At 40.4% G+C, this 15956-nt stretch overlaps 1 protein-coding gene across 5 annotated transcripts in view; it reads left to right on the forward strand.

Moving 5' to 3' along the window:
- LOC143459469 (uncharacterized) overlaps positions 1–14008 on the forward strand; it is a 37170-nt gene extending 23162 nt beyond the window's left edge. For 2 of the 5 annotated variants that reach the window (XM_076956645.1, XM_076956648.1), the window contains 21 exons: positions 3985–4075; positions 4156–4290; positions 4423–4548; positions 4635–4762; positions 4854–5256; positions 5370–8145; positions 8294–8395; positions 8651–8774; positions 8966–9210; positions 9377–9529; positions 9670–9778; positions 9931–10173; positions 10329–10469; positions 10565–10644; positions 10776–10900; positions 11080–11257; positions 11398–11622; positions 12004–12137; positions 12550–12672; positions 12841–13017; positions 13263–14008. In XM_076956645.1, the coding sequence (XP_076812760.1) occupies positions 3985–4075; positions 4156–4290; positions 4423–4548; positions 4635–4762; positions 4854–5256; positions 5370–8145; positions 8294–8395; positions 8651–8774; positions 8966–9210; positions 9377–9529; positions 9670–9778; positions 9931–10173; positions 10329–10469; positions 10565–10644; positions 10776–10900; positions 11080–11257; positions 11398–11622; positions 12004–12137; positions 12550–12672; positions 12841–13017; positions 13263–13520 (6076 nt within the window). In that variant the 3' untranslated portion in view covers positions 13521–14008. Of the gene's footprint in view, positions 1–3980; positions 4076–4155; positions 4291–4422; positions 4549–4634; positions 4763–4853; positions 5257–5369; positions 8146–8293; positions 8396–8650; positions 8775–8965; positions 9211–9376; positions 9530–9669; positions 9779–9930; positions 10174–10328; positions 10470–10564; positions 10645–10775; positions 10901–11079; positions 11258–11397; positions 11623–12003; positions 12138–12549; positions 12673–12840; positions 13018–13262 lie in introns of all 5 variants that reach the window. The other 3 variants (XM_076956646.1, XM_076956649.1, XM_076956647.1) reach the window with 2 other exon arrangements.
- The last annotated feature ends 1948 nt before the right edge of the window (positions 14009–15956 follow it).

Genomic DNA, 15956 nt, shown 5'->3' on the forward strand with positions numbered 1-15956 from the left:
ACCAGTTGCTGATTACTTTTTGCTGTCGAACATAACTCGTGGTTTAAAGGCAACCAGATGATACTCTTGCTGGATTATAGCTGGATTTGGGTTGCGTATCATAATTAACAGCATTGCCCTTCTCATCAGGTGGAAAATCGCCAACTTAATCAATACATGGTAACATGGCTAGTATCAAACTCGTAATAACTGTGTAGCGTTGATCGCCAAAAGGCTTTTATGTGCGCGACATTTAATCTACTCAATGACGCATTCGGCGATGGAATGGTTTCAACAGATTTGCGCCACTTTTCCTCGGATTAATTACTGCGCATCGTATCGCCCCTGGGCAATACACAAGTTAGTGTTCAGTGATAATCATCAATCTTGATAAGCGAAAAATGAACCGCACGACCCAAGGTCGAAGTGACGCCCTGGAAAGAGGCATTAGACGCTCAGCAAACAGACGCGCTTTTTTCCGATGTAATTGGTAAGTGCTTCAACTCCGCACATTTGTTGAGATGTTGCCACGTACACATCCTTGCTACAGAGAGCAACATTAGGTTACTGAGTTATTTCCTGCGAAGTTGTGTCAGCACACTTGCGTCTGGTCGGAGTAAACAACTAAACATATATGCTTGGTACTCAAGTGACCTAACCAGGAAGGTATAGGACGTGCTATTCAATGATTGACTACGATATGCATTCTAAAAGTAGCTTGCGTAAGCTGGATGTTCAATGACCGGTCGTCAGCAGCGGCAAAAGTAATTGTCTTGTTTACCTGTTCGAGGTTTCACAAGTTGCCACACCATTCGATGGCTGTATTAGGCAGACGGGCGCTTCATTACCTAGAATTAAGCCTCCAGCCGCTAATTAAGTTCCGTGTTAAGTTGCGCTTGTAATGTTCGCCTGGTTTCTCGGTTGAATTTGTGCTATAATTGCCGTCCTGGTATTTTCGTGGTAATGTCAAATGTCGGTACTTTTTGTCAGCATAATGTAGGTTGATTTTACTCATACCGTCATCATTGATCAACATGGCGTGGCTCGTTTGAAAAAGTTCAGGCAGCTAGTTTTGCCTCGAATTAATCGCAACTGTGCTAGATCGTGTTGAGAAATCGTGGACTGCGACAATATTTCATGCGCTTATTTTTGTTAGGTGGACCGTTACTTTGGTACTTTTGCACCAGTTTTGGTTTTAGAAAACCTGTAATGAGTTACGCCACGATTTCGCCGCCAATAAATAACAAAGCCGCCGTTTAAGCGCTTTAGCTGCCGCGGTAAAAAAAGCAGTCGTCTCCAGAATCGCTGTTAAACTTTGTTGTACAATACGCTATACTGTTAGGTTGCCTTGTTAATTTAGGTCAGGGTTCTGGACTTTAACAACGCAAACACGTTAATGCACAAATTGAAGTTACCGTAGTATAGGAAAACCCTAAATAGGTAATGTTTAATATCAGCATCGCCACAGTTAATAAAGCAAGCGTTAGTCTAGTCATGTACTACACTTAAAATTGTGCAAATCAGTAAGCAGATCAACTAAATTAAGTTCAGCCGCCACAACCCTGCACAGCGTTATTAATCTTAACAAAATTACTTGATATCTATTAGGACTCTTACGCTCAAGTGGGAGGGGAAGGTCGTGAGATTAATAATATAACTAAGTTTTTCTTAACCGTCCAAGCGCAAGTCACCTGAAAAAAGTTAGAATGTAGTTATCGATGTTACGACCCCAACAGTACTGCTATTAGGGTTAATGTATTGGGGTCGGGAGATTTTGTTTTTTGTTGAAGTTAATTGTGTACAATTTCCACTATGTGAACAAAACAGATGTGATTTGCTTCATTAGAGGAATGCCGTTGCGTTAAAAACCATTTCGAGAACTGAAGTTTTAATAATTACCGATGATAATTGGATCAAGAAAAATTTGTTAGACACGCCATGATGGAGCGTCGAGTTTTCGGCCGATTTTGATACTGTTGCCGAGGTACATGCGCACGTATTGTGAGCATAAGGGCGTTGACAATAAGGTCACTATGGCATTGCATCACGATTTAGTGCAAACCTTATGTCACTTGTTGACAGCTAATGGTTTGTTTGCCTATTGTTGGTGTACAATGACTGGGCCTGTTGGCCAAACATATTTTGCTGGGACCAATCATCTAGTGCGGAGTAAGGAGTTGAGACCAGTGCATTCCTGTTTCGTTATCGTATCAAAGATACGCAAAGCACGTTGCGCTTGTTTTGCATCCTAGCTTTGTTTATCAGTAGGTGTATCGGAATGGCGTGGCGAACGGTTTCTGGTGTGTATTACACATCCGTATATGTATGCTAGCAAGTATCTGATATATCGGGAAACAAGCTCCCGATACGTTTCAGCGTGACGATAATAATGGTGCAAATAATGCTACCAACGTTCAGGCTTCTTCAAACAGCCGTAACAGCAATTGTCTTGACCTAATCGAAATCTTGTTTCAGAATTTATGTTTAAAAATTTTCTCACCAAAGATAAATCGATAGAAGAACTTTCGAGTACAGAAAATACTTTTTGAAGCTGCGAACAAACTTTCATTTTCGAGCGAAGTTTAATTATTTTGTCTAATTAGCCGAATTCAACGTTACGTGTCTGTACACCAGATGTAATTGACATTCAGCTTTACGTAGCTGTAAATTATTAATGGGATTTTTACCGTAAATTGAATTGCTAAAACCAGTAATATGCAGACTACAGTGCGGAAAGTAGCCTGTCTTCGTGTAGAGATCGCATTTTACATTGCTTATACAACATGGTCTAATATATCTGTTTAATTAGCGGTAGTGGCCCGAAAATTAGGTCTTGGCAATTGTATGGTAGCATGGGGGATCATGATCTAACTTAGGACCAGACATGGTATTCGTTAGCACCGTTAGTGTATTTCTGAATATCATGTCCTATTTAATTATGACTAGCTTATCTGGGTAGTCGCCAAGAAAACAAAGAGTACATGGTGCGATTGCAGTTGTAAAATTTTCGAGGAAACCTTGGTACCGACCTCTCTGGTAAATGCTTGTAAATTTGAATAACAAATGGCTTTAATAATTACTGAATCACTGGTTATAATGTAGCTGTTTTGGACTACCCTTTGCTGAACTAGTAGGCTATACAGAAGAAAAACAAGATATTTCAGTGGACCTTTTCATACTGTAATCTTAGGTCCAACCAATGACATTCGCTTTTGCTGGATAATAATTTGCACCAAGGTTGTAATTAACCAAAGCGAGTGTAAGCTGCAGCAGCTCATATTGAAGAGCCGATTGTGATGATACGAGCTGCCAAATTAATCTCACGCAGTGTTGAGAAGATTTAACTTGCAATATGTCAGGACTTAGACTTGTTAAGATATGTAGCTTGTGTGTCAACAAATAATTTTACAACAGCATCAACCTTGTAAGGCCAGATTTAGAAATGCCTAAACACACAGCCAGGACGCACTTAATAATATAAACGTGGATATGATGTTACCACCATAAAAAGGATAAAGTTATACTAGGCAAATACAATAATAGAGATAGCAGACGACACATCTAATATAGGAAGAAGCGGTAATGCTTTTCGTTGTAAGACCTAAGATCTACCTAACAATGGTCGGATAATATTTCAGGGACACGTTGTCATACTAGCTATTTCGCCTGAAGGTTTCAGCTGCTGCTCTGATGTTTATGTCAATTTGATATCGAAGGGTCGTTTGGTTCTGAGAATCTTAAACGGTGTTTTGCCTTTTGTAGTAGAAGGTTCAATTTAAGCTAATAAACTATACACAAAACTCTGTATATATAAGATTTAAGCCGGAAGAGTTTCCAATTTCTAACACCATTGTAATGACAATGCAAATCGGGTAATGCGTCGTATGACTGATCTGCTTTCAATAGAAGTAAAATATAGTTTCTCATACATGTCCTATTTTTCGTTATTTCATCCAAATACAGTGTTTAGGAAAATAACCAAAGAATTTTTACAATTACAGGTAGTGCTGCAAAGAGTGAAGACATAAACACAAGAACTACAATGCATCAGAGTCAGCATTCACGAGTGTTACTGGAAACAGCCGCCCAGCAGCAGGTTATACAATCTTCTGTTGATCCTTACTTAGCTATAGTTAAGTCGACTTTATTTTAACAAGATGAGTAACCAATATGCAGGTTCTGAGACAGCAACAGCAGCAGCAGCAGCAGCAACAACAGCCACAGTTGACACAGCTGCCTGGACAGCAACCCTTTCTTACACACCCATACCTTAACACACCATATGGGCTGCAGTTATTCTATGGCAATCCTGTAAGTATTTTTTCGTTGTCAGAATCAATAAAATTCGACATTCTTCAATTTAATATTGATTGGTTTACATTTGAACTCAGACAAACATAGCAGTTGGATTTTGAATTCAGTTCAATCCATTTATGTTGACAGGCACTGGCTCCTGGTGGGCTCAATGCTACAGCTCTAGCACAGGCAAGGTTACAAGCTGTAGCTCGAACTTTACCACATCAGCTAATGGCTCCTTGGCTTTTGGAAAAAGAACTTCAGCAACAACATGTAAAAACCCTGTGGTTTGAACAACAGTATATGTTGCACTGCTAGACTGTTCTCCAATTTTGCTAAAAATGGTTTGTTGTGTTTAGGCATTGGCTACGTTTTGGAGAAACATGCCAGAAGGGCTTCCCGCATATCCAGCTTTGTACCAGCCTGATCCTGCTGGCACTGCTTCTCCTAAACTAGTACCACAAACATCACCTGGAAAAGAAGCAGGGTTAGAAACTTTAATCATCAAAATAACTTTTTCCTGCTGGCATAAAACAATCTTTTTAGTCCTATTCTGATTGTATTGTATGTATCTTCAGGAAAATACATCCGGAACATTTTAAACAGGAAAAAATTCACGAAGCTGTTCATTCTCCTAACCCTGTTGTGCCTAAAAAGGTTTCTCAACTCTCAAAATTGAGTACATCACCACGCCGACCACCACTTGAGTCTGCACCAGATCCAACTCCACATTCTCATCCCTATTCACATCCTGTCGATCATGCCACCACATCTTCACCTCATAGAAGTGACGTCCCTTATGCGAAGCATAATCCCTCACCAAATAGGATGGTGCCGCATGGTGGTGATTTAATCATAAAAGAGCGAGATCAGCTCCTCAGGAGGCAAGAAGAGGAGAAAAGGCAACTTGAGGAAGAGCAAAAAAGGAAGTTCAAAGAGTTGGAAGAAGATGCTAGGAGGAAAGAAGAAATATATAAAGCTGTAAGTTGTGTTTCAATATAATCCAAGAACTAATTAGCACACAGGTGAACCACGTTTTGTTTATTGTTACAGTGTAAAATTTTATTTAATTGACAAACAATTAATATTTTCAGCAGATGAAAGCAAAAGTTGAAGAACAAAATAAAATTGCTGCTGAGAAGAGTCATATGGTTGATCAAGCTATTGCTGCTCATTCTAGGTCAGATAAACCCTCATCACATCCTTGGTTTCACGAGCAACCTCATGTGCCTGGTAACATGCCACACGCAGCTTTAGGAATGGTTGATCCCGCTACCATGATTGCTTTCAACGCTGCTCGTTACGAGACGATGCAAAAAAGTAATGGACTAAATGAAAAAGAAAGGCATGAGTCGAGGATTAGTCCTGCTCAAACCAGCCAGCCCTCTCAAAGGGTGTATCCTACAGCTGATGTTGTTCGTCAAAAGCAACAGGGCAACACAACATCTCCTGGCCAAACTGTTGCCAGCAGCAGTAAGATCTGGCAGCCACCTCTGCTGAGCGAAGCGACAAAGTCCTTGGATGGCAGTAAAGAAAAGCACAAAACGGTTTTGACAAAGACTAGTGGGCAAAATCCGACTTCTCATCCAGTGGACGCGGTTTCAACTGTGCCTTCTTCAACCATTAACCCATATCACCACCATTTACCGCAAGCAAATAATCCATACTACAACTACATGATGCCTGGACCTCAACACTCTTCAGGTGGAGGGCCCTCAAAGCTGACAGTGACTACCCATACTCCAACACAGGCGGCAGTATTCAACATAAACTCTCTGAAATACAGTCCGTCAAGCCAACAACGATCTTCTCCAACATCAGCTAAGAGTGAAGTCAGTCAGAAGTCTGGTTTCCATAACAAAGAGAAAGGAGTAGTTGTAAAGAGTTCACCGGCTGCAGCTTACCGCGAAGGTCATCGTGACATTAGGTACATCACTGAAAGGGACACGATTAATCATAGGCCCTATAACCGTACACCTAGCCCAGAGAGATTGGGCCCCCTAATGGCTGATGGAAGTAGAGCAAAGATTCTGTCTCAGGCTTCTTTAAACAGTCTTTATCACTTTCCAAGGCCTTCTATTATGTCTACCGCTAAATCTGCTACAGACAACTCCACCCACTCCGTGATTATCAATGGTGGCCATTATAAAGTAACAGAAGTGCACGGGGGAAAAGAATGTATACCAACTGAAGTATCCTCCTCCCCAACTCATGTTCTTTACCAGAAACCTACCACAACTGCACCACGAGTGAAAGTCGAACAAAAGGATTTGTCACCCAAGTGCTATGAAGTTAAACCCAGCAATGCTATGGATGTAAAGACTGAACCCCCTGAAGCCCATACACAAGGAAGCAGCAAAGATGTGAGAAAACGAACCAGTGCCGAATCGAACTCCCAACCTGAAGTTCTCAAGAAGGTCTGCAAGGAACTCACTCAACCTCCTGTGAGCCGAGGAGCTATGTACAAAGAAATAAATCCTCATGTTATGAAAAATTTTTCTCCCGATATTGCAAGAGATCCATACCTGCGAGAACTTGCCGCTGCTGGCTATTTTGGCATCAGAGCTTCCAATGTGAGTTGGGGTGATACATCAAAGATCAATAACCAGTATCCTGGTGCTCCTAGTAAGCATATACTCAAGGATGCACTGATGAAAAATGAAAACGGTTTAAATCTCAGCACTGCGAAGCCACAACCATCTGCAGCAAATGATGTAAATGCAAAAAACAAGATCAACACCAATGAAAGACAGTCACCTAAAATATCAAACTTTGTTCCACCTGTTTCAAAGTCTGATGTGCACGCAAATACTATGGTTCCCTCTCCTAACGGAACCCCAATTAATTATTCCCATTATCAAATGCCTTCGATGTCCATTGCCAACCTAGTGAATGGGAATGCCAAGTCCCCAAATCCTTCTTTGCTTAATCAGCAGGCATCATCACCTAGCTGCAAAGTTCAGCAAAAACCATCAGACTTTAGTATGAATTCAAGGAAAAATGAAAGCGATGTGCCAAAAAATCTGGTGAAGTCTTTAAAAATAGACGTTGAGTCGAAGCCAAAAACTCCTAACAGTAACACGGCTGTTAGCCCTGGTTCCGACGCTTCAAGCATTTCAGATTATTCATGGGGATCAACTTCCAGCAAAAGCTCTGTAAGACCACCATCTGGTGATGGTAATCCTCCTGTTGCAAAGCCATCGAGTTGTCCAAAAATGAAGAAGGAGTGGCTTAAGCGGATGTCCGATGAATCTGACGATGCGACAAAATCACCCGCCGCCAAACCTTTTAAGAGGAAGAACTCCAGTGATCTGCAAGTTTCTCCATTAACTGACATGGGCCTTTTGTCAGCTGGAGGTGAGAATCCTGTAGACACAGATAAGGCAGCTGCATCCGATGACCTTCTTGCTCCTCCTGTTAAGAAACCAAAGAAGAAGCATCGTAAACAAGATAAAGAGAGAAAAGAAAAAGATTCGAACAAGCCGAAAAAGAGAAAACACAAAGACAAGGAAGGGAAGAAGTCTCGAAAGTCCGATTCTTCCCCCAGTCACGATCCTCTTGAGCAGAGCATCTCTTCACCCTCTACTCCAAGTGCAGCAGACTCTCATGATGACCTTCCAAAAGAAGAGTCCAAAGATAAAGATGCAAAACTACCATCCAAACCCAAATCACAGAAGCGTGGTCACTGTGTCATATCCAATAGTAAGAAATATTTGCTAGGACAGTTGCTTCAACCGAAATCGACAAGCGCTGAGGAGACAGCTATTGGAAGTGAAGGCGATGGAAATGAGAGTCCAGATGGTAGGAAGAATAAAAAGAAGTCCTGTAGCAAGAAGCTGAGGGGACCTCCAGAGATGCCTCTTGGTCAAAGTAATATATTACATGGTTATAACCTTATAGTCAATTGTTTATTAGTTAGCGTTATTGTTGTTCAATTTATCAATAGTTGTTGCATGAAAATACAATGTTTTTAAAACTTCCTTTTTTGCGTTGTAAAAATTGATTTGCTTTCATTTAGATGGGCTTCCTATGTCTGTGTTACTCTGCCGCAAAGAGCAAGCCAGACTGAAACGGACGAGTGAGTCATTTATGCAAGACGCAGCTTGCCACGAAATTACAGGTATTATTCCATTGCTTTGGTATTGACATTAATAATTCACGAGTTCTTTGCACGTGCTATCTGCTTACAGATTAATGTCGGGTTGCATCACCAATTGCCAGGTCACGTACGCTTAATAAGTTTTCCATTTTTTTTTCTTCCATAATGTATTAGCTTTGTTTAAAAACTTCGTAATGCAGCCCCTTGCGTAATAAGCTTAGTATGTTTGCCACTGTTTGTTTGTTTGCATATGCTCCATCTTGCTATTTTGTGTAGCTCTTCCTGGAATCACCATCCTTACATCTTTCAATGGAGCTTCTCTTCCCAAATGTCGGGAATGCCGTAGCGTAAAGCGAAAGGAAAACAATGCTATCTTTTGCCGCTTTTACGGATTTAGGAAGTGAGTTGAATAGCCCAATGGTTTCCTGTCATTACACGACAATATTTGAATTGTGATGTGAATTATCTGCAGCATTTGTTAAATTTTGATAAATTACTGTAAAAATATTACACTTGAAGAGTTCTAGTAAAACAATGTTTACAAATTGATGTAATTGATTAATTATTAATCGATTGGTTACACGTTAACAGGCTTGCTTTTATCAATGGGCAACTCCAAGCCGCTGGATTTTGTGATCCGGAGGACAGCCGCATCAGTGATCTCTCCTTGTGGCTTCCCGATCTGTGTCAAAAGGAAGAAAAAGAGTCCAAGGATAGAGAAGAGCATCCTTCTCTGGAATTGGAAGCCTGCAAATACATTATGAGACACATCGGTGGCAAATTCTGTGAACTTGTACAGGAGGAAAGAGAAGCGATTGCCCAGGCGGAAGAAACAGGTTTATTAATATTAGATTCCACTAAAACAATATTGACGTTTTGTTTTTTACATCAGCCAAGCACCTATGTTTTAGCAAAACACAGTTTAGATCTAAGTGTAACTAACATTAATATTGAGCATATCATATCGGATCATTTCTGATCGGTTGCATTTTCCAATTTCAGTCAAAGTAAGCTGGAAACGTCCAGTGGCAGGTGTGCGGGAGATGTGTGACGCATGCGAGACCACCCTATTCAACCTCCACTGGGTGTGTCAAAAGTGTGGTTTCGGTGTTTGTTCCGACTGCTACAAGAACAGACAGGGGATGTCAAGAGAAGGTAGATATAACGCTAGAACCAGGAAATCAAGACTTAATTCTAGCCAACACGCTTTTTGGTCTGGTTGGTGGTATGCTTTACAAAATGAATAACCAAGTCCCGATACCACACTTAGCCATAAACACGCTATCTAAATTTAGAGCTTGAAGCCTATGACGTCGATAAGAACAATCTCAGGCGTTGGATGCGTTGCACGAAGGGAAAACACCATCTTCCATCTCACCTGATACCGACACAGATTATACCCAGGTAAGGGTCATATCATAGCGCCATAGACAAAAGTGAAGACATAGTCATGTTTCCGATGTTTGCTTGGTGAAGCAAGTCCCACACTGATTGAAGTAGTTCATTAATTCGTGAAATAGCCTAGACGCTCATTAAGTGTGTTGTTAAATTGGCAGCACCTGCCTTTTCGATCTTTGCGAAATGGCCCACGAAGCACGCGCAAAATGGAGCATCAAATCTCAGTGTCGTTGCAAAAAGAGTGTTAAGTTGTCGCAGTCTTTGCTTGCACCTCGTTCGTCGGACCCGACACCGCTGCTGAAAAATCACTGTAACAGTTCGGCCAAATCTGTCCCCAACTTGGCCAATAGCAACAAAATGGACATCAGTAGACCTTTGTCTGGAAACCCCACTCGGGACAGGTAACTTTTTATGTTGTTTGTTGAACTTGAAAGTTCGAATGTGACTTCTCATATTTGCAATCAAACTACCTATTAACTAATTGGCTGCCTTAGATTCTTAAAAATGGCAGACTGCACCGTAAATAGTCTAATGACATTTTGTATTTTGTTTTCAGTAACAGGTTTAAAAGTTACGACTGTGAGAGTTCCGCCTCGCCATTAGACTGGCTTGCCAGCATAGCTCTGCACGAACAGAGAAAGAGTTCCGGTACCCCGATTCTAACTTCCACTCCGTCCACGAAAAGCATCACCACTGGGTAAAGAAACAGTTTCATGCAATTAACAGTTTCAATTCGGTGGTTGTGGTACAGTAATGTAATCTGGATTATAATTTTGAATTTTTTCATTATAGAAATGACGAGAGACATCAGTCGAAGCAAAATAAGGAAGTTACTGCTGTAACCAATTGCAATCCAGCTTTGCGTCATACAGGTATGTATTCTATTTGATAGCTAACGTTGCAAAAGAACGTTGTAAATTGCTAGCATTTTTTGCTTTCGTATGATTAAAGTGCTATATCAATTCGGCCTTCCAGTTAAATAAGATGCATTCTTTTTGTTCAGGCCTGCAGCCGTCGTCTTCACACGCACCCAGGTCCTGGCTGTGTAATGGCGAACTCCTCCAATTGACCGACAGCCGAAGCAAAGTGAACATTGACGCTTTTCAACTGCATTGGTTTTATGGAATGGTAAGTCTTAACGCGTCTTAATGTCAATAAAATGAGTTTCTGGAATATTCCAAACATGATAGCCATCGTTGTTTCTGTCAACTTAACCTGTGACCAAAGCCGATTGCGCCCGCACCTGGCTCGTGGTTGACAGATGTCACACACATGTCACGTGGTTGACGAACATTCGTTATTTTTAGCCGGTGATGGCATCAGGAGCATCAAGCAGCCTAAATCAAGAGTTATGGCTGCCGGAGAAATTCACCGAACAACACGGTGATGAACCTACCGGGAATGCGCTTGTGAACTGCAGAAAGGGTTCAATCATCACCAACGCTCAGCTGAAAGACTTCTGGTGCGGCTTCGAGAGCATTGAAAGTAAGTAAAAAGCTAAACCTCGTTTAGATTTTTGTCGATAGCCGACCGCGGTCGAAAGCGGTCGCCCACAAAACTATAGCCGAGTGACGAAGCCAACCAAATGAGCATTAAAGCTTAACAAGTATAACTTTGTGTCGTAGACCGTCTTGAAGATGAGAAGACAGGCGAAAAGATGATTCTAAAGTTGAAAGACTGGCCGACAGCAGACGACTTCATCGATACGATGCCGGATAGGTTCACCGACTTGATGCAAGCCCTTCCACTACCGCAATACACCGGCAGGGAAGGGATTTTCAACATCGCCGCCCAGTTGCCTGATTTCTTTGTGCGCCCTGACCTGGGTCCCAAGATGTACATTGCATACGGTACGAGCTGACCTTTGTGTAGTTGCTGGCTTGGCGTTTACTGATCTCTATTATCAACTATTTTTACCTTTTTGTGAATAATACCTGGTAGGAATTGGCGTGAAATTGGCAATTATTATTTTCAATTAGCAAGATGTTGGCTATTGTTCCGGGTAATAATGCTGCTTCCTGTGAATGCATAAAATGTACAACTACTTCCAACCCTACTCCAGACAACCTTGTTACACAAAGTAGCTGATGTGATGAGGCGCCATTTTAAGCTAATCGCCAAACTCATTTCTTCCAAATATTTCCTGTAAAACCGCAACCACCAAAAATTAATTTTCCTCCCGCAGTTTATTGTATCAGGCGACTTTAAAGCGTTGTCTTGATGTCGTTTAGGTTGGGTCAGTGAAGACAGCTGGACCCAAGGTACGACCAACCTTCACCTTGATATATCTGACGCTTGTAACTTGATGGTCTACGTCGGAATCCCGCGGGATGAACCTCGTGGGACGGAGGAAAAGTTATTCAAGGTAAAGCAATCGCTGATAACTTGAGTTTTTTTTTAAAAAGAAACACTTCAACGTCTTACAGCGTTACATCGAACTATCGAACAGGGTGGAGATCAAAAACCTAACCTAAGTGCTAATCGAAACTTAAACTGCAACTCGTTACTCAAGTCTAGATCAAAAACCCCACTCAACAATTTTGAGTGCCAATCTCCACTCACAATTACTGTAAATTCTGAGTCGCCGTTTTGAGGGACTGAGTACCGAATTTCTATACAAATGTCAAGTAAAAGTTTTGATCCGCTCTCAAGAGTGGCTGCTGATGGCCACTCAGTAGAGTAGCGCTTGAGGCTTTAGTCCAAACTCGTGTAAGTTAGGTTTCTCTCTAAGTACTGCCACTTGCTTTTTTTAGAATAAAAAATTTTGCGCTTTTCAGATTATCAAGGAGGGTGACGTAGATGATGCTCAGATTGAGAGAGTAAAGACTCACAAGCCTGGCGCCTTGTGGCACATTTTCAAGGCTTCCGATACTGACAAGATTAGAAAGCTCATTTTAAAGGTTTGTTAGACTTAGAAGCAGTTTTCTGTCGTTACTGTTGCAGTTAACTGCGTAACAGTACATAAAGCATCTTTGAGTTTGATTGAATTTTCCTGTGACTCTACATGCCTAAATTTGAGAACCGTGTGTGTAGTAACAAATATAATTGTTTACATTTGTAACTTGCAGGTCAAAGCTGAACAAGGAATCGTCGTCTCAGAAGACCACGATCCCATACACGATCAACAAATCTACTTGGACCAAAACTTGCGTCGTCGACTTCGCGAGGAATATGGTGTTGAAGGTTACCCGCTTGTGCAGTGTGAAGGGGACAGCGTCTTCATACCTGCTGGAGCCCCACATCAGGTAGATGTCTATTATAAACCTGCTTTTGTGGTTGGCAGACTTATTTTGTCCTGGTCCAGATTACTAAAATGCAACAATGTATGGAATGTTACAGTTAAGTGAAAAAATTAAAAGACTTTTCTTGCAATTTTTTGTGAACTTTCATTAATTTGAAGTTTCACTTTTGCCATGCATTAAAGTGTAATTTTGTTCTCGACGCGCAAGATTTTTTATGCAATAGCTGACACTGCTTTGTTTGTATCCAGGTCTTTAATCTTCACAGCTGCATTAAAGTCGCGGAAGATTTTGTGTCCCCGGAGCACGTTGATAAGTGCTTTAAACTGATGGAAGAGTTCCGTTATCTCTCCACCACCCACTCAAACCATGAGGACAAACTCCAGCTGAAGAACATCATCTACCACGCGATGAAGGAAGTTCTTTCTTCCTTAAGGTGGTACGAGTCCAGGGGAGGACTGGAGCTGGAGATGCAGAGAGCCAGACTCTCGGTTCCCCCTCAAGGCTGAAAAATTTTCCAAGAAACCCGACGGATACTTTGGAAGACCAGGGAAATCTTTGAGGCTTGTAGCGGTAGAGTAACTGGCAAACAGGCTGTGATCAGCGAACTGTAACGCGCATTCATTGGCCAAAAGCCGGTTGTTAGCCAATGAAGCGTATCCAACTCTAGTGCTGCTTTTGATTCTGACATTCCAGAAGAATCTCGCATGATACAAAGTGTTGGTCTTTCCAAGGCCAATGCTACTGTGCTCAGCCCAGGCTGCTTCTCGTATAGCTTTTAGTTGCACATGATAATACCTCCGTTCCCACTAACAGACCTTTGTTTCATTCGTTTTTGTTTTATTTGACGCATTTGTACATACTCGCTATCGCAATTTTTCGAAATACAAAATCACCTTCGTACCGTTTATATTATTATCGTTTTGTTAGTTTTATGCCAAGCTTGATTCAGCGCAAGTACATTACATCATGGAGCCAATAAATTTAAAACACTCGTTACGAATGCTGGTTTCTGCCCGTGGAAAGCCGACAGTAATTTCTGGGGAGAAAAAAGTTGCCTTCTGGTCATGATAACAATCCTTAGTTATATGGTAATAATATTGCAACAAGGTGAAATAAGTTTACAGTGAGATTTGTTTTGTTATTGTGGTGAAAAGTTGGAGTTTTGATTGAGTGAAATTTAACTCCTTCGTCGCGAAAGTGTAAAAACTTTATAAGCAAATGAGTTTTTAATTCGGTAAATAATTTCGCCATCTTTTATGCTACGGAAATTCACTTATTTTGGGACACCCCAGGGAAGGCCGCTCTCACAAATAAACATATTGCAAATAAAAATGTATTTTTTCATCATCTTGAACAAACAAAGTTAGGACAGTACATAAGAAACATTTACTTTAAATCTATGCCTTAATTAAGCATTAAGTTCGACAAAATTGCTTTGAAAATAGGAGACGCTTTATATGAAACAGGATTTTAATTGAATTTTAAAGTATGAATTACAAAAACGTTTCAACAATTGTCAACCGGACAAACGACGAATTTTTGAGATGATCTTTTAAGAATTTTTTTCTTGCCAGTCTTTTTTACTCGAGTCGATTTAATAAACTAATTTGTTTTTTTCGGAAAATTATAACAGGCAAGTTTTCCTAAGCGTCTCATTATGAACTATATCACTCCAAAGTGTATTGATTCCAAGCGAAGTATAACCAACACAGTTGACTAGCTGATTTAATGGATTTGAAAAAGTGATTGTATGACGATGCTACTATCCCTGGGTCTTCCTTGGGTTAAAACGCAATTTCCTGTGGCGAATCGCATCTCCAATTTCAACACGTTTTTCACCTGTTTAATGTTTAGTTCACGATGGTGTCTTAAGTTTTAGATAGTTTAAAAAAAGTGTTTCAGAATGCAATCTGAAACGTTTAAGCTGTTCAGGTTACATTATGAAGCGGGATTTTGTTTATATCTTACACTGTACTCAATAATTAATTATTTAGTACTTTTCTTGGGTTATATATCAGTGTTTTAAGTTTATTAAAACCGCTGTCTGGTACAGATACCTAGATGTTTTTTACAATAATTGCTTTTGCATGTATGGTGTGGTTGTTTATGCAGCCCATTGTGGCGTTTGGATATCATCAAATTATAATTGACACTTTTAAAAGGCGGTTTTTGCATTCTCTCTAGCTGGAATTAAGTAAATGTTAAAACAGACGTATTTATCGTGTTAATCTCTTATTCAAACAAGAAATTCTGAACCGACATATTTAACGCAGATTGAAGTGTTTCAAATAGCATTGTTTTCACGGCGTAAAGTTTGAGTGTACTTGAAAACGTTCAGATAACGACAATATGCGACACGTGGTTTTATGGTAGCAATGATTGGTTCTAGTATCTTTAATCAAATCGTAGTTTCAAACCAACACATGATGTAGTAAGTGTGTCAAGTGGTTTTCTGTACTGGTGTAAAGCGATTTGAATTCTTTGTGAGAAAAAGGCTTAAATTGGAACTAACACGTGATTATGGGCTGATTGGCTAAAAGCTGATTGGTCAATACTTTAGTATAAAAAGAAATGTTTGGTTTAAATTGATCTCTTACAAACTGCTCTTAGAAAACGGATCTTGGAAATTCTCTCTTCTCTGAGTTATTTCCCTTGTTCTGTAAAATTGAAGTTATTACTGAATTATTAAGAAAGTGGGATCATGGTGTAAATATTGCTAATTCGATACAACTGATTCGGACAATATAACAACTAAACTTTATGAAGTTGGTGTTGATTTAAGAAGCAAATGAGACAGTAAACGCAACGGAGTCAAAGACAATCATAGGAGTCAGACAATAAAACTGAAAGACTGGGTTTGGCTTAGGCCATCCCAAAACCATTACACCACACCATTTCCCATACCATAATGGGTTAGTGAGTTTATTTTCAGCTTGTATATA

Source organism: Clavelina lepadiformis, chromosome 5 (assembly GCF_947623445.1).
Source record: "Clavelina lepadiformis chromosome 5, kaClaLepa1.1, whole genome shotgun sequence".
Taxonomy (NCBI): domain Eukaryota; kingdom Metazoa; phylum Chordata; class Ascidiacea; order Aplousobranchia; family Clavelinidae; genus Clavelina; species Clavelina lepadiformis.